This window comes from Carassius carassius, chromosome 2 (genome assembly GCF_963082965.1).
Source record: "Carassius carassius chromosome 2, fCarCar2.1, whole genome shotgun sequence".
NCBI lineage: Eukaryota > Metazoa > Chordata > Actinopteri > Cypriniformes > Cyprinidae > Carassius > Carassius carassius.
Genome location: NC_081756.1, coordinates 1197407 through 1216381, shown reverse-complemented (window position 1 = coordinate 1216381; position 18975 = coordinate 1197407). Strand labels below are relative to the sequence as shown.

The following is an 18975-nucleotide window of genomic DNA, read 5'->3' as shown; positions in this document are numbered from 1 at the left end:
TGATCAGCACATAGAGACTCTTTCACCTAGATATCACACTATAGAGACTGTGTCTGTTCCCCGAACTAGAAAATATAAAAAAACGTCCAAACCAAGTCAAGATTAACAATTTAATTGAGGTTCAACAAATTAAAAATAGATGCAATGCGGATAAACAAATGATAAAGCTTGGCTTATTGAATATCAGATCCCTTTCTACGAAAACACTTTTTGTAAATAATATGATCACTGATCATAATATAGATGTACTCTGTTTGACAGAAACCTGGCTAAAACCTGATGATTACATTATTTTAAATGAGTCCACCCCCCAAGATTACTGTTATAAACAAGACCCGCATCTTAAAGGCAAAGGGGGAGGTGTTGCTTAAATTTTTAACAGCTTTTTTGGATTTCTCAGAGGGCAGGCCTCAAGTATAACTCATTTGAAGTAATGGTACTGCTGACAATAAAAGACCAAGAGAGAAGGTGGGTTGAAAACTTCAAGGACATGCTCAACCGACCAATGCCAGCAATCGTTTGAGAAAAACAAGCTGGATTTCGTTGTGGTAGATCCTGCAATGACCATATCTTTACTCTACAAAACATAATTGAACAGATTTTGGAATTTCAGTAATGACTATCCATCAGTTTTATCAACTTTATCAAGGTGTTAAACAACGTGAACCGAGAATCGCTATTGTACATTGCTCGTGACTTTTGGAACCTATACTACAAGTCAAGCTGCTGCGTGCAAACAGGAAACAGCGATGTCTTTACCATGGAGAGGTAAATTATTGTGCATTCTGTCCCGCTTCCTGTCCCTCATGGTGGTTGAATTTGTCATGCAAAAAGCTATGGATCACTTTGAATTTGGAATTCCATGGCAATGATCTGAAATGCTTATAGACCTTGATTTTGCTGACGACAACGAACTACTTGGAACAACAAGGAAGAACATACAAGAAATGTCAAAGAGATTGGAACAAGATGTCAATGTCAATGTCACCTTTATTTATATAGCGCTTTAAACAAAATACATTGCGTCAAAGCAACTGAACAACATTCATTAGGAAAACAGTGTCAATAATGCAAAAATGATAGTTAAAGGCAGTTCATCATTGGATTCAGTTATGTCATCTCTGTTCAGTTAAATAGTGTCATTTATTTTGTGCATTTATTTGCAATCAAGTCAACGATATCGCTGTAGATGAAGTGTCCCCAACTAAGCAAGCCAGAGGCGACAGCGGCAAGGAACCGAAACTCCATCGGTGACAGAATGGAGAAAAAAACCTTGGGAGAAACCAGGCTCAGTTGGGGGGGCCAGTTCTCCTCTGACCAGACGAAACCAGTAGTTCAATTCCAGGCTGCAGCAAAGTCAGATTGTGCAGAAGAATCATCTGTTTCCTGTGGTCTTGTCCTGGTGCTCCTCTGAGACAAGGTCTTTACAGGGGATCTGTATCTGGGGCTCTAGTTGTCCTGGTCTCCACTGTCTTTCAGGGATGTAGACGTCCTTTCTAGGTGCTGATCCACCATCTGGTCTGGATACGTACTGGATCCGGGTGACTGCAGTGACCCTCTGATCTGGACACAGACTGGATCTGGTGGCCACGGTGACCTCGGAACAAGAGAGAAACAGACAAATATTAGCGTAGATGCCATTCTTCTAATGATGTAGCAAATACATAGGTTGTTATGGGAAGTGTTTCCGGTTCCGGTTTACCTATTTAATGCAGCCTAAAAATCCTTTAACGGATTTGGATAATAAAAGCATATTAGTATGTTATGTGTATGCCAGGTTAAAGAGATGGGTCTTTAATCTAGATTTAAACTGCAAGAGTGTGTCTGCCTCCCGAACAATGTTAGGTAGGTTATTCCAGAGTTTGGGCGCCAAATAGGAAAAGGATCTGCCGCCTGCAGTTGATTTTGATATTCTAGGTATTATCAAATTGCCTGAGTTTTGAGAACGTAGCGGACGTAGAGGATTATAATGTAAAAGGAGCTCATTCAAATACTGAGGTGCTAAACCATTCAGGGCTTTATAAGTAATAAGCAATATTTTATAATCTATGCGATGCTTGAAAGGGAGCCAGTGCAGTGTTGACAGGACCGGGCTAATGTGGTCATACTTCCTGGTTCTAGTAAGAACTCTTGCTGCTGCATTTTGGACTAGCTGTAGTTTGTTTACTAAGCGTGCAGAACAACCACCCAATAAAGCATTACAATAATCTAACCTTGAGGTCATAAATGCATGGATTAACATTTCTGCATTTGACATTGAGAGCATAGGCCGTAATTTAGATATATTTTTGAGATGGAAAAATGCAGTTTTACAAATGCTAGAAACGTGGCTTTCTAAGGAAAGATTGCGATCAAGTAGCACACCTAGGTTCCTAACTGATGACGAAGAATTGACAGAGCAACCATCAAGTCTTAGACAGTGTTCTAGGTTATTACAAGCAGAGTTTTTAGGTCCTATAATTAACACCTCTGTTTTTTCAGAATTCAGCAGTAAGAAATTACTCGTCATCCAGTTTTTTATATCGACTATGCAATCCATTAGTTTTTCAAATTGGTGTGTTTCACTGGGCTGCGAAGAAATATAGAGCTGAGTATCATCAGCATAACAGTGGTTAAAAGAGTGGGATATCCCAACAACAACACCAAACATGCCCTTTTTTAATATTGGACAACAACAAATTGAGTAACTGGACAAGTTCACCTATTTGGGCAGTTTTTTGACGAGTGATGGAGATGTGAGCATGACGTCACATGCCGGATTGGCAAAGATCTAAAAGATGTCAGCATTTCATGGGATGAAGCTGAAATGTATCAAGCCTATATGAAGCATACATTTTGGCACTGCCACACTCTTGACATTGTTTTCCTGCACTGTATTTGTATCGATCAGCAGGTGTCCCTGGTGTGCATTGAAGCCTTGAGAAATTAACCACATCTGGCTTGAAAGCCTCACAGCTCCATGAAGCTTCATCTTGCCACCACTGGTATTTGCAGGTTTGTTGCTGATTGTAAATCGACTTGGAAGAGGCTAGTAGAACAGCTACCATGGCACACAAAAAAAGGCATTTCTAAAAAAACAATATTGCAAAATATAAATAAAATTTAACTAAATAAGTTACTTTATAATATAAATATAATAAAGTTGATAAAGTCGATATGTTAGAAAATACATTTCAGATCCCAGCTCAAGTGAATCTTCATCCTGAACAACTGTCAATGAAACCATGACTCTCCATGCAAATAACTCCTTTCAGTTGATTTTTCAGTAGTGAAAGGCATCATTAGCCTAGCAAATGCATGAACATGCAAACATGTGTGTTTGCCATAGTTACGACTGCAGTAAAAACTCTACTGGTTAATAAAACATCATCTGATCTGCTAAACAGCATTACATGAACCCAGAGCTCATTTGTCACGGTCTGATTTACATGATATGAATGAACTAAACAAATAAAGTTTAAACTATATTCCGGATAATCTGTACCTAGTTGGACAGACAATCATTTAAATGGTCTTATGAGTGAAAGTTCCATTCATATTCCAGGAGTAGTTTCGTGTCTCATCTGTATTTTCACCTGCTGCTCCTCCATATGTCCAGCAGTGGTCAGTGTCTCTTGACAAACTTACTGACACTGGAACTAAGAGACTTATAAAATAAATAAAAAAAAGACCAATCAATCAATTATAAATTATGTTAACAATTAATAATATATTAATACTTTTATAATAATGACAATAACGATTGTTATTAATCAATCAATTATAGTTATATTCCTTTTGCAAATAAACACATAGTTATGTAGAGTACAATTATTTAGATTATGTTACATAGAACACCCTAGAGATTACAAGGATAATGTACTTAAGGAAGAAAAATTGTTTCTATTAAATAGATTAATTAAATGTATATATCATACATTATATATAAATGTTCACCTATATATATATATATATATATATATATATATATATATATATATATATATATGTATATATATATATATATATATATATATATATATATATATATATATATATATATATATATTTATTTATAATGTATATGTGTGTGTGTAATCTTTTCATATGAATGACTCCATTTAAGAGTTATATTACTCAATAAACTGACTGAAAACTCAATTCATCTGTGTCACAGAACAATAACAAATCATGATAAAGTAAAATTTAAGAACAAGTTTGATTCTGCAGACAACAGGCGGTTTGGAGAACGGATGGATGAAAATTAATGAGCATATCAGTCTTAGTAGTTTGTTTTTTGACATTATACAGAATTAGACTTTTAAGGAAGAACAATCAGGAGATTGTTTCAGTACAGTCCTTTCTTCTGGAAGACTTCCCCGTTGGGTTGCGTCCTCCATGTCATTATGACGTCCTGATCGCTCAGCGTCTGATTTAACTAAACACAGAAACAGTCTTCAGTTACTCAGTGGATAAATGCCACACAGACAAGCCTGAGGCATTTCAGCTCAAAATGAGCATCTCTTACTTTACAAATCTTACAGAAAGATCAGAATTAGTCAAAACTCTGAACACAAAGCATTGTGTTTTGTCTTTACATAAAGTCTGACTGAGGTGGTTTTTGTTCACACTGATGGGGAAATCTGATCATTTTCTTAAATCTTATTTTAAGACTTGATGTCTAAACCAATTTTAGTCAGATGAGTATTATAAAATCCACCTTGTTTAAGACGAGCTCCTTCAGTTCAGCTTCATCCACATTCTCAGCAGCTTTCACCTGCACTCGGATCATCTGCTTCTTGGCTGTCGGAGAAACATATCATATATGTTAGTCAGTTTTATTATATTTTACTTTATGAACATATAAACCAGGGATTCATAAACTTTTTATCAATCAAACCCCTTTGACCTGAGTTGCGAGTTACATTTAGTCATTTTGTAGACGCTTTTATCCAAAGTGACTTGTAATTGGGGAATAAATAATGTGATTTCTCTTAAAGAGGAAAACAGGAAGTGCTCATAATATCAAGATTTCAGGCGAGTGAGTGTTTTGCCTAAAGGGGTCATATGATGCGATTTTAATTTTTCCTTTTTCTTTGGTGTTACAAGCTCTTGGTGCATAAAAAAGATCTGTAAAGTTGAAAATCCTAAATATTCTTTATTAAAAATAAGAGTCAACCATGACCTCCTAAAATGCCTCGTTAAAACACGTCCCCACATGTCTATGTCAAAATGTGGGAAGATTTGTATAACGCCACCCAAATGTTCACGCAAAGAAAGAAGGTATAACTTTCATTCTCATATTTGCCGCCAGTGCAATGTTGTTTTGAGCAGTGTAGAGTAGCGCTTGTTGTTTGTCATTTCTCTGAACACAAATGCAGACATGGGTTTTATGTTTATGAAGCGCAATACGCAACACAACACGTAAAAACACAGTATAAGTCATAATAATCAGTAATTATATTCCCACCGGATGCAACAAATGCCTCGTTTGTAATTGGTTTTACTGGTTTTGTCTCGTCGTGCCGGGACTCGGCATCACAATATGTTGAGGGGCATAACATTTCTGTCACATGCTTGAGGCATTCAGCCAATCACAACGCACTGGATAGCTGGCCAATCAGAGCAAACCTCACTTTGCAGACCGATTAGCTTTAGAAAGGCGGGGCATAGAGGATCAACAATAATGTACAGTGTGTGGAACATTGTGTCTTTTAACCTTAACCCTCTAGAGTCGACCAACGCAGATTCGCGTTTTCTGGCATCTTCTCCTGATAACACCGAAAATAACTTAAACTACACTTTCAGTTTTGATCATACAGATAAGAGCAATACATCACTTAAATTTGTAAAGGATCTTCTTTTTTGTGTACACACAAAATAATAAATAAATCTTTGTGCATTTACAAAATAAAATAAACATACAGGGTGAGCTGTCTGTCGCCTTGGTCTGTGTGATCTTCATTTAGAAACGCGTCATTAAAATGAACTTTAACTCAACAAATAATCAACAAAGAGACATGAGAGATATATCTATAGAAAGCCTGACATGTCTACTTTTATACTCAGCAAGTTTTATTGACAACAATTATTCTGTGATAAAGTAATCCATATGAAAACAACGGAATGTCCAGTCTTCCACGTCTCCTTTCATTATATCTAATGCGACCACGCCCACGCGCTATTGATGTTACAAAAGACAACATGAAGCGCATGTAAGCGCCCATATCACAGCAAACAAAGCAGCGAGACTGTTCTTCAAATTTTTAAATGTCACTGTTCACTTCGCACTAAGAGGAATTGGACAGAATTCACCTCACAAAAGACTTGCTGTATAGATTGAAGAAAAAATTATGAACCGGCTTGATCCAGTAAAGATAATAAACATGAGTAAGTCTTATTTTATTAATCTACTTTTATTTGTTTTCACTTAACTTGTAACGTTACACATTTTACTAGTTAGACTTCTTCCAAACTATAATACCTGACTAAATGTATACTCAAGTGAAACATTATGAAGTTTCATTCACATCATCTACGTGTTTCACTGTGTCAGGATGTTTTATTTATTTATTTATTTTTTTTTTTTTTATGTTCTATAACATAGACAGTAATACAAAATAAAAGTAATATGAGTTATGATGTTGCTAGTCTAATGTCAGTAAGAATGATAAGACAAAACTTTACTGTGATTGGCTATTCTCTGTTCATGAATATATGCCATATACTGTATGTTTATAACTAGTTTTTGGATTGTATAGGCCTACATGCAAAGCATGCTTGTGTTTATGAATGTGACTAAACTTCTGTTCATTAATATCTGCTCTGGTGTAAATATTTGAAATGTGTTTTACCACGTCATTGGTGTTTGCGATCATCTGAGGTGTAAATGTATAAAGTAAGCTGTAAATATCACTGATAATAAATGTGCTTTGTGATAATTGAGTCCTTTTTTTCCTATAAATTACTACTTATAGGAAATTAAGTATCAGTGACTACTACAATAATGTGAACAAACGATGCTGTTCTTCTGAACTTTCTATTCTTCAAAAAATCCTGAAAAAATAATTCTTAGAATCAGGTCAGAATAAGCTTTATTCGTCAGGTGTGCGCAAACACACAAGGATTTTTTTTAAGGTGCTCCTGGTACATACATACATACATACATGCATGCATACTGTACATACACATCTGACATGAGAACAGAATAAAAATAAAATAAAATTTATGCCTAGATGTTCCAGTGTAGAGAGATCTGTAGCATCTGTCTGAGGGGAGAAGTGCAAACAAGTTGTGTCCAGGGTGAGAGGGGTGTTTGATGATGTTACCTGCCCATTTCTTCACTCTGGCGTTGTACAAGTCCTGAAGACTGGGCAGGTGCACACCAATGATCCTTTCTGCTGTCCTAACAGTCTGTTGCAGTCTTCTTAAATCTGATTTGCTGGCTGACCCAAACCAGAAAGGTATAAAACAGCACAGAAAATGAAAGTGAAAGTCATGACATTCTCAACCGACTCAATAATAGCCAAGTAAAACTGTGTCATCTGTGCCTGTGGCAGGTTGAACTTTTTCAACTGACGAAGGAAGGACAACTTCTACTGGGCCTTTTTCACAATGGAGTCTATATGAGTGTCCCACTTCAGGTCCTGAGAGATGGTTGTGCCCAGGAAACCTGAATGACTCCACTGCAGCCACAATACTGTCCATGATGGTGAGTGGGGGAGAGCAGGAGGGTTCCTCCTGAAGTCCACGATCATCTCCGCAGTTTTGAGCGTGTTCAGCTCCAGGTTGTTGTGACTGCACCAGACAGCCAGCTGCTTAACCTCCTGTCTGTAAGCTTCTATTCCTATATCCTCTACCGCACATCTTTCTTTCTCTTTGGGTCTCTGGAATTGTCTGTCAGCTGTCAAAAAAGCAGACTTCATTTCTGATTTTTCTTTATAATCCACACTCAGCATCTTGGGCTTGACTTAGACCTGGAATTGTCCAGTAGACTCATCAACCCCAGCTGCTCTAGCAAAAAAATGATCTTTCTCTCACACCCCACGTCAGATTGGCCAGGGGTGGGGGCACTGGTGTCTTCACAGACTTCCATTCATTCCTTGCTTCATTTGATTTCAAATGATTTACCATTACAAGCACGCACAAATCAGGCAACCAACTTGACTTAATATACACACTAGGGCTGTCGCGATATACCGGTATTGACGATAACCGTGATATTCAAATAAACAATTATCGATATCGTGTTAATTTAGAGTATGAGGATATACCGGTATTAGTGATAACCGCAATATTTAAAATGAACAGTTCTCTTATGATGACACCACATGTAAATACTTGGTAACTGTAACAAGGAGTCGGAGGCGTTAGGATCCATATGCAGCATTTATTCCACAGAATGGTAATACAGGCTGGGATCAGGAATGGCGCCAGGTGTGTCAGGGATAACCAGAATCGTAACCAGAAACAAGCAGAGATCGGGACAGGCAGCGGAGAATCAGAGTCGGAATACGCAGTCCAAAGGTCAAAACACAGGAATAACAAACACAGGGAAAAACGCTCAGAAATGTCAGACTGGCTAAACAAGACTTTGCAGTGAGTGAGAGTGAGTGTACTGCTTTTATGTGTGTGTAAATGAGTTGCAGGTGTGGCAAGGAAATTGGCTGATGAATGAGGTGCAGGTGTGGCAGGGTGATTGTGATGCAGTGACTCATGGGTAATGTAGTTCGGGTGTGGTGCAACAGTATGAGAGGTGCTAGTGTCCAAGTGACATCTGGTGGTTGATGGGTGGAATGGTCCTGAGTGGAGTGCCCTCTACTGAAGCTCATGGGCACTCAATCTAATGATCGTGACAGTAACAGTACCTGGTTGAGTGCCCAGGTGGCAGTATCGTGCCTTAACTCTGACACCTGTCACACAAGAAGAAGACGCAACTACTCTGAGGAGAGCTGTGTTCATCAGAGTAAGTTGTTATTATTTTACTAGTCATAGACTGGGAAATATTATATAACCTATTAACAGTGGTTTTCTGTGTTCATATACTTACGTAAAGGGTGATTATTTTAATAAGTACCACGTTTTCTTTACTCTTATACTTATTTTCGTATTTGCAATCAATACGGCCTGTGCGTAGTAACACTTCATTTTTTTCTTTGTTCAAATCTATGAACAGTTACACGATTAAAGCGATCTTGAAAAACTGAGCGACCACATTGCTACATTAAACTCTGTAAAATGTTAAGTTGGTCACAGTGCCATGCACTTAATGCCTCGTCTGTGGTCATTCTTCAATAAGGTTCATTAGTTAACATGAGTTAATTACATTAGTTAACATATATAAATAACATAAATAATAATGAACAATATTTCCACAGCATTTATTAATCTTAGTTAATGTTAATTTTAGCATTTACTAATGCATTGTTAAAATCACAAGTTGTGTTTGTAAACATTAATGTACTATGAACATGAACATTGAATAACTCGATTTTTATTAACATTAACAAAGATTAATATATTGTGTAATAAATGTATTGTTCATTGTTCATTCATGTTCGTTAATACATTAATGTTAACAAATGGCATCTAATTGTAAAGTGTTACCATTAATATTTATTCATCATACTGTTGAACTTGACAGTATTTTCTCTTTTGTTATTTCATAAGAGCTTCAAAGAAGACGGAGAAAGCCAGAGTCTTGTGCCCTGCGTTTATCAGTATCAATATTATGCTCGTTAGGTGAAAAAGAAAAGCTCAATAAACAAAGAAAAAAATAATTTGACTGATATCTTCCCCACCCCAAGGTTTCTATAAATATCACGATATATCGACATCTTGAATTCTTATGGCCACAATAACCGTGATAGGAAAAATCTAATATCATAACAGCCCTTATACACACACAATTGTATTGCATGCAACATTTCAGTAGAACCAATATCTCTGACCATTTCTTTATTACATTTAAACTGCATTTTGCTACCTGTGTGTCACCTACCCCTATACCGGTTACTTTTAGACGAAACCTACACTTCCTTTCCCCTTCCATCTTTCCTCTGGTGTATCCTCCTCTCTTCCCTCACCTTCCCATTTCTCATATCTGGATGTGAATGCAGCAACTGACACTCTATGCTCTACTTTAACCTCTTGTCTAGACAATATTTGTCCTCTCTCCTCCAGACGAGCACAGGCTGCCCCTTCTAACCTCTGGTTATCTGATGTTCTTTGTGAGCATGGGACCAAACTCAGTTCAGCAGAGAGAAAATGGAGCAAATCAAAAGATTTGTCAGACCTGAGTATGTATCAGTCTTTGCTTTCATCTTTCTCTGCTGAAGTCCATACTGCCAAATCTTCAGTATTAACAGTACTCCAAACACATGTAATCTCCTTAAAACATTAAATTATCTCCTCTGCCTCCTCCACCACCTCCCACCACTTCTATAACAGCTGATGATTTCACCATGTTCTTCACAGACAAAACTAGAACAATCAGTCAATTCTCAGCCCCCACCAAACAGAAGCTCAATTCATCCACATTCAATGCTAAAACTCCCATCGTGTTATTCTGTCCCCTCACTGAGGCAGAAATTATAATATATAATTTCTTAATAAGAAATTATAAGACATGGGTAACACAATAAATTATAATGTCGTGGAAAAGTTCATTTATTTTAGTAATTCAACTCAAATGCACACAGACTGAAGTAGTTTAAGTCTTCAGTTCTTTGAAATGTGATAATTTTGGCTCACAGTTAACAAAAACCCACCAATTCACTATCTCAACAAATTAGAATCGGGCATCTATTTCAGATGCCTCCTGGACGCCTTCCCAGGGAGGTGTTCCAGGCACGTCTCACCGGGAGGAGGCCCCGGGGAAGACCTAGGACACGCTGGAGGGACTATGTCTCCCGGCTGGCCTGGGAACGCCTCGGGATCCCCCCGGAAGAGCTGGAAAAAGTGGCTAGGGAGAGGGAAGTCTGGGTGTCTCTGCTTAGACTGTTGCCCCCGCAACCCGGCCCCGGATAAGCGGAAGGAGATGGATGGATGGATGGAACAAGTTAGAATACTTCATAAGACCAATAAAAAACATTTTAAGTGAATTGTTGGCCTTCTGGAAAGTATGTTCATTTAATGAACATGTACTCAATATTTGGTAGGGGCTCCTTTTGCTTTAATTACTGCCTCAGTTCGGCGTGGCATGGAGGTGATCAGTTTGTGGCTCTGCTGTGGTGGTCTGGAAGCCCAGGTTTTTTTGACAGTGACCTTCAGCTCATCTTCCTCTTGACAATAGCCCATAGATTCTCTCTGGGGTTCAGGTCTGGTGAGTTTGCTGTCCAATCAAGCACACCAACACCATGGTCATTTAACCAACTTTAGGTGCTTTTGGCAGTGTGGGCAGGCGCCAAATCCTGCTGGAAAATGAAATCAGGATCTCCAAAAAGCTGGTCAGCAGAAGGAAGCATGAAGTGCTCCAAGATTTCTTTGTAAACGAGTGCAGTGACTTTGGTTTTCAAAAAACACAATTGACCAACACCAGCAGATGACATTGCACCCCAAATCATCACAGACTTTGGAAACTTAACACTGGGCTTCAAGCAACTTGGGCTATGAGCTTCTCCACCCTTCCTCCAGACTCAAGGACTTTGGTTTCCTAATTAAATACAAAACTTGCTCTCATCTGAAAAGAGGACTTTGGACCCCTGGGCAACAGTCCAGTTCTTCTTCTCCTTAGCTCAGGTAAGACGCTGCTTACGTTGTCTGTGGTACAGCAAAATCCTTGACAATATCTGTTGTTGGGTGGCTCCTGTTGCCTTGACCCCAGCCTCAGTCCATTCCTTGTGAAGTCACTCAAATTCTTCAATCGATTTTGCTTGGCAATCCTCATAAGGCTGCGGATTTATCTAACAGCTGAGTCTTTACTCATTTTTAAAAAAACATCTTAAGACTCAACTTTTTCGCCAGCACTTGACCTACTTATACTAGAACTTACCTTTTCCTGTCTATCCTATTCTTGAAAAAAAAACAAAAAAAAAAACATCTTAACTACGGGTTCTGCGCCAGACTAAGTGAGATTTGTCATGGCACTTGTATACTGTTGTTTTTCTCTTGTTGGTCTGATTGCTTCTAAGTCGCTTTGGATAAAAGTATCTGCTAAATTATTAAATGTTAAATGTTGTGCAACTTTTTCTTCCACGCTTTTTCATTCCACTCTACTTTCTGCTTGGATGCAGGACTTTGGGAACAGTCAGCTTCTTTGGCAATGAATGTCTGTGGCTTACCCTCCTTGTGAAGGGTGTCAATGATTGTCTTTTGGACAACTGTCAGATCAGCAGTCTTCCCCATGATTGTGTAGCCTAGTGAACCAAACTGAGACCATTTTGAAGGCTCAGGAAACCTTTGCAGGTGTTTTGAGTTGATTAGCTGATTGGCATGTCAACATATTCTAATTTGTTTAGATGGTTGATTGGTGGGTTTTTGTTAAATGTGATCCAAAATAATCACAATTAAAATAACCAAAGACTTAAACTACTTCAGTCTGTGTGCTGTGTGCATTGAATTTAATACACAAGTTTCAAAATGTGAAAGTCATTTACAAGTAATCAGTTAATGACATGAGCAAACTGCCCATCCACATGATGCCACATGCAAGAAATGGGATGTTTTCAGTTTCCAGGAATTGTGTACAGATCCTTGCAACATGGGGCTGTGCATTATCATGCTGTAACATGAGCTGATGGTCGTGGATGAATGGCACAACAATGGTCCTGTTGTCCATAACATAGGCCTGCCCATTCCATTACCCCACAGCCACTATGGGCCACTCGATCCACAACGTTGACATCAGCAAACTGCCCACCCACATGATGCCATACATGCTATCTGCCATCTGCCCTGTACAGTGAAAACCAGGATTCATCCGTGAAGAGAACACCTCTCCAAAGTGCCAGACGCCATTGAATGTGAGCATTTGCACACTCAAGTTGGTTACGATGATGAACTGCAGTTAGGTCGAGACCCCGATGAGGATGATGAGGATGCAGATGAGCTTCCCTGAGATGGTTTCTGACAGTTTGTGCAGAAATTCTTTGGTTCTGCAAACCGATTGTTGAAGCAGCAGGTCTCAGACGATCTTGGAGGTGAAGATGCTGCATGTGGAGGTCCTGGGCTGGTGTGGTTACATGTGGTCTGCGGTTGTGAAGCAAGTTGGATGTACTGCCAAATTTTCTGAAATGCCTTTGGAGACGGCTCATGGTAGAGAAATGAACATTCAATTCACGGGCAACAGCTCTGGTGGACATTCCTGCAGTCAGCATGCTAATTTCACCCTCCCTCAAAACTTGCATCATCTGTGGCATTGTGCTGTGTGATAAAACTGCACATTTTAGAGTGTCCTTTTATTGTGGCCAGCCTAAGGCACACCTGTGCAATAATCATGCTGTCTAATCAGCATCTTGATATGCCACACATGTGAGGTGGATGGATTATCTCGACAAAGGAGAAATGCTCACTAACAGAGATTAAGGCAGATCTTTGAACAATATTTGCGAGTAATAGACCTTTTGTGTACATAGAAAAAGTCGTAGATTTTTGAGTTCAGCTCATGTAAAATGGGGGCAAAAACAAAAGTGTTGCGTTTATAATTTTGTTCAGTTTAAATGTAGCTAAAATAAATTGATTGCAGCCACTTAAGTGTGGTAAATTACATTTTTTGTCAGTATAGCTTCTTGTTGAGTTACTAGTTACTATATTATTGATCCCTTATAAATCATTGTAAATGTCAACATTGCTCTATTGTCTCAATAAACATTTGTTAATCATAAACAAATTTAATCATTTGTAAATTATTAGTATATAATTTATGCAAATTTAATTGAAGATGTAAGCTGGTCTGATAAAAAGCCATAAAATGCAATTATGCAGTTCCAGAACTAAATGTACAGTACTAAAGAACTGGTACGATTTTGCAGGAATTATTTCCCAGTACCATTTAAAGGGTTGCATTTGCACCGACCATGTGTACTAGGATATGACGTAAGCTGGTCAACAGTGGATATCATTTGTGCGCGATGTTCAACAATGTTAACAAAGAAGAACAACGTTAACATCAGGGGGATGGAGGATGCTGTGATGTTATGTCTTGCGGGTTTCACAATAGTGGACATGGAATGTCGATGTATACGTAAAGCAATTAAAAGAACGTAAAGGAGGACTAAGAATCTACAACGACAACTGGCAGGGCTACATTTACTACAATTGCCTGTGCTTCAGCGTCCATATATTTATCACTGTTCATGATACTTTCATAGTTCTGGTACTATGATAAGGTTCCTGCTGTGCGAAAGGCCCTAATGTGAACCGGTTTTACCCTCCACTCAAGAGAACAGTGTTAAAATACTCCACGAGTGTCAGAGAAGTCATCTGTCTTCACCCTCACCAGTCATCCTTTACATTGCAAGTACACACTAAAGTATTCAAAACTTGTTGTGTAAACGCATTAATAAATCATTTACAAAGCTTTTTGCATCCCTTAATCTAAAGTGTAAACTACTCATCAGTTGTAAATGTTTTACAAACCTGCCGGTTACAGGTTGTGTGTGTGTACACACTGGGGTGAAAGATCTACAAATGATGAGTAACACATTTACAACTTATGAGGAGTTTATACTTAAGATTAGGGGATGATTTATGATTGAAATTATTTATTCATGCGTTTACACAACAGGTTTGAATACTTTGTAGTGTGTATTGCAGTGTAAGTATTTTAAAATACAAATGAGTATTTTAACGATGTGAGATAATAGTACAATGTTGACATTTTAATGAATAATAAGTGATGAATAATACATTAATTAGTAACTTATAACCATCTACTAAGGATCTGATTGATTATTTCATGATATGCAATTTTTATGACAGATTTGTAAATAATTGGCACATTCCTTAAGTTTAGAACATAAAGTCATGTTTTGTAAATGATAAGTTCATCATTATCTAATCACTTGTAAATAACTTTCAACCGAAAGTTATTATAAAGGACATTAACAAGACATGTATTTTACCTCTAAATCACACACAAAAAAAGAAGAAACCATTGAACAGCTAGCCAGCCAAGCAGCACCTCAGCCTGGAGAGAGGTGTTAGCAGAACACACATCACATGTGAATCAGTAGTTGATAGCTGCAATAGTTCAATAATAATTGTTCATTTATGATACGCCTTGTTATTAGTTTGTACCCATAATCAAGTTGGAAAGATCTGTTGAAAAAAATGGAAAAGGCAGGCTTACTTTCTGCCAGGACATTATTCGTTAAGTTTACAGATCATTTCCTGTAAGCCTACACAAAATGCAAAGCATGATTTAAAATAATGGTAAAAGTCCGATTTTTATGGACTTTTCTTAGGGGGGCATACTATCAAACTAATGCTTAAAACTATAACTGTTCAGAATGTGTAGTTTTACTACATAAAATGTAATTGTTCAAAAATATGTAACTGTTCAATAATTTAATTTAATTATTAAAAAAATAGATTTATATTATATTTACACATTTAATTGTTTTATTATTTTACCAAGCATATCTATAATGAACATATTTCAAATCATATTTTTTTTAGATTTGAGTAATCTCATTGTATATTCTATGAAATGACACAGATTTCCATCATGTAATGACATCATCACCCAATGACATCACAACTTCATTCAGCAACCTGTAGTAACAAATCAACCTGCCTTTAGCAACTTTCCCTGAAAATTAGTTGGCAACACTGCTGCCCACAAAAACTCAACTGTACTTCCAATAATAATCTGTGTGATTCAGAACTTCCCATGAGGGCAAAAAAATTCCCCATGCAGATTTCATTGCATGTTCAAGCGGATCAGACTGGTCTATTGTAATGCACTTCTAGGTGGTTGTCCTGCTTCTTCAATAAACAAGCTACAGGTAGTCCAAAATGCAGCAGCTAGAGAAATGTGATCATATTACCCCAATTTTACAGTCTCTGCACTTGCTACCTATTAAGTTCCGTATCAGTTACAAGTTATCATTACTTACCTATAAGGCTCTAAATGGTTTAGCTCCTGCGTACCTAACTAGCCTTCTACCACGCTACAACCCATCACGCACCCTAAGGTCACAAAAAGCTGGACTTTTGGTAGTTTCTAGGATAGCAAAATCCACTAAAGGAGGTAAAGCTTTCTCACATTTGGCTCCCAAACTCTGGAATAGCCTTCCTGATAATGTCCGGGGTCCAGACACACTCTCTCTGTTTAAATCTAGATTAAAAACACATCTCTTTCGCCAAGCAAACGAATAATGTATCTTTTAAATTGTGAGTGTAGTTGCATCTGATCAAATGCACATTCTTATCCTTTAGCTTGGGTTAAACTAATTAATTTTACTCTGTTTGAACAGCAGCTTTGCTAATGATGTTCTCTGTTTCTGCTGGATCTTCATCCCGTGGTAACTAGGACTTACACAAGCTCCAGTCTGGATCCAGAACACCAGAGAAGAGATGATGCTGACCCTCAGAGGACCCCAGATGATGCTAACCCTGAATCAACAACAGAACTAACAATTATTGATACAAGTGTGACTGCATCATATAATAATTGCTGTTAATAATAATTATTGTCTGGCTGACTACGTCTTGTATTAATTTTTCTTTAAAATCCTGTCATACGTGCATAAACTGACAGTCACCACTTATAAGCTACTACTAAATATTGTAGAAACGTAATTTTCTGTAAAGTTGCTTTGTTATGATTTGTATTGTAAAAAGCGCTATACAAATAAACTTGAATTAAATTGAATCATGCAAATTAACCGAAAGATGCTGTGCTTGAAAGTGAAATCTTTGTGAGCTGTGCTCTGTACATCTCTACAGTATTCACAATTGACAATGGACCTATGTTTTTCCACCTGAAATTTCACTAATGTAACTACACTTTAACAATCTAGAATGAGGTGCCAGAGTTACCTGTTCCATAAACCTCCACTTCACACAGTGTGAGATACTTCTGGATGTTAGGAATGTACATGTTCACATAACGACCTTCCATTCCACCGCAAGAGAAACTGACAGAACTGCCTGCTGGGAAAGATGAAGTGACACCACATCTGCAGAGAGAAAGAGAGAAACCACGACACAATCAGCTGACCTGATCAAATCCAGTTCTCCTGACACGTTCATAACTGTTTTCATAACTTCACCTGGGATTGTTGTTGCCGTTGTTTTCCAGAGAGTTTCCGATGCGGATCTCTACTCCAGTCGTTTGATCCAGCCAGCCGTCTCCTCTGTTGGTGATGGTAACTTTGTAAATGGAGTAAGAATCCAGCAGGTCCAGCCTCCACCACGGGTTGAGCTCCTTATCTGTGTGGGAGCAGTATGTATAGGTTTCTTCTGGATAGGGTTTACCTGAAGGAGAGTATCTGATGCCGTCGATGGCGTTTGCAGCTCCACAGGTGGAAAATGTGGATGACTGTACAGCCTTTCCTCTCAATGCCAAATTCTCTGAAAATATTTAAAGAGACAGAGGGTCAAGACTCAAATATGTGAAGTTTCAGTACATTTCATTTGGGTGAAAATAATAGCTCTTAACCCAAAACACTCAGTTCCATTTACTACTACATTAAAACCTGAAGTCAACATTTTTAATGGTTCTGCACTTACATTAACAAATATTAATAAATACTATAAGTTGTGTATGAGTTAATGTTAGTTAATGCATGTTAACTAATGGGACATTAGTTACTACTTTTTACCTTTCAAGTTTTCTGAATTCCCCTGAATGGAAAAGACACCTGTTACACAAACAAAATATTTCCATTGCTTTCTGGGATGTAGATCAAGTTTATGTTGCATTTAATTGTTTAAGTATTTTTTATAAGAATATCTAAACAGCATCTATAATTATACATCATCTGACTGATGTGTGTAATTTATACTCACCCAAAAGTAAGAACAGATAAGAGAGTCGCTCCATCTTGTTTTTTAAAGATCATTAACCAGATACCTGTGATGGTCAGATATGACAAGAGCATCCATCCCTGCTTTTATTTGTGTTTCTTAGAGCAGCTTGAGTCTCCACCCTTAGGAAGTTCTGACTGGCAGCTTGCTGAATATATTTGAAACATCACGGTACCTCGAGAATTCCTTTTCTCAGAACACCTCTCAGGTCAAGTCTGATTTACTAACCAAATTTGACAAAATGCAAATGAAGATGAGGAACTTAAGGATTTCACTTTTTTCCTGATACCTGAGTACTTAAATACAAATAAATTACTGGTATTTAAGGTTCATTTTCATACAGGTTTTTTTTTTTTTTTTAATCTAAATTAATAACATACTTCCATAAAAAAAAAAAAAAAACATCATGCTTGGAAAGTTTCACCTCTCCATGAGCTTCATTATTAGTGTTAGTTCAAAATAAGATCAGCTCCTAAAAGGAATCATCTAAAATAAGTTGAATCAACATAACTATATTGTGTTGTTCAATGTGAGGCAGTTTTTTCTTCTTGAGCATCTTTTATAATTCACGTAATTTATTCTGAATGAGAGAGAGAGAAAAAAAAAAACATTGTTGTAAAGTATCATAAGATCAATATGTGGCACATCTGAAATAAATCAATGGTACAAATAGACGAGAAAATAATGTGCAATAAATAAAACATTCAAAATAAGGATGCATGTTTAAAAAACATGAGGAAAAAATAAATATTTATATATCATTGGCAGCTTTACATGGCCGTTAAATTATGCAATGTGGAGGATTTTTTTTTTTTTTGTATTTCCACAAGGTCAACTATTTCAAGTTTTAAAATTTTTTAATTCCATAAAAAGCTAATTTGTTGTGGCTTTAACTTGTAAGTAATTTAGTTTGATGGTTAAAATACCCCTGTAAATCATTAATGAACAGAAATGTAAAAATTTGTGAAGTTTAACTATTTATTCTGTATTATGTTATGTTTGTTTATCAGACACTAGATTATC

General features: G+C 37.3%; 1 protein-coding gene across 1 annotated transcript; it reads right to left on the bottom strand.

Annotated features, from left to right (window-relative positions):
* Window positions 1–4327: 4327 nt before the first annotated feature.
* LOC132095573 (fucolectin-1-like) lies at window positions 4328–18026 on the bottom strand. Its single transcript, XM_059500703.1, has 7 exons — window positions 17999–18026; window positions 17196–17496; window positions 16963–17102; window positions 8847–8891; window positions 7308–7424; window positions 4700–4782; window positions 4328–4417 (listed from the first exon to the last, which is right to left on the bottom strand). The coding sequence occupies exons 1-7, from the start codon at window positions 18024–18026 to the stop codon at window positions 4328–4330; spliced, it is 804 nt and encodes a 267-aa protein (XP_059356686.1).
* Between the last annotated feature and the right edge of the window lie 949 nt (window positions 18027–18975).

What these genes read in the sequence shown, in the direction of transcription:
- LOC132095573 (XM_059500703.1), bottom strand. Translation starts at nt 18,026, where the DNA reads ATGCTCTTGTCATATCTGACCATCACAG. An exon ending in AACGGCAACAACAATCCCAG is followed by an intron (nt 17,103 to 17,195) that starts GTGAAGTTATGA and finishes TTCTCTCTGCAG; the next exon opens with ATGTGGTGTCACTTCATCTT. An exon ending in AGGAGCTCGTCTTAAACAAG is followed by an intron (nt 4,418 to 4,699) that starts GTGGATTTTATA and finishes TTCTGTGTTTAG; the next exon opens with TTAAATCAGACGCTGAGCGA.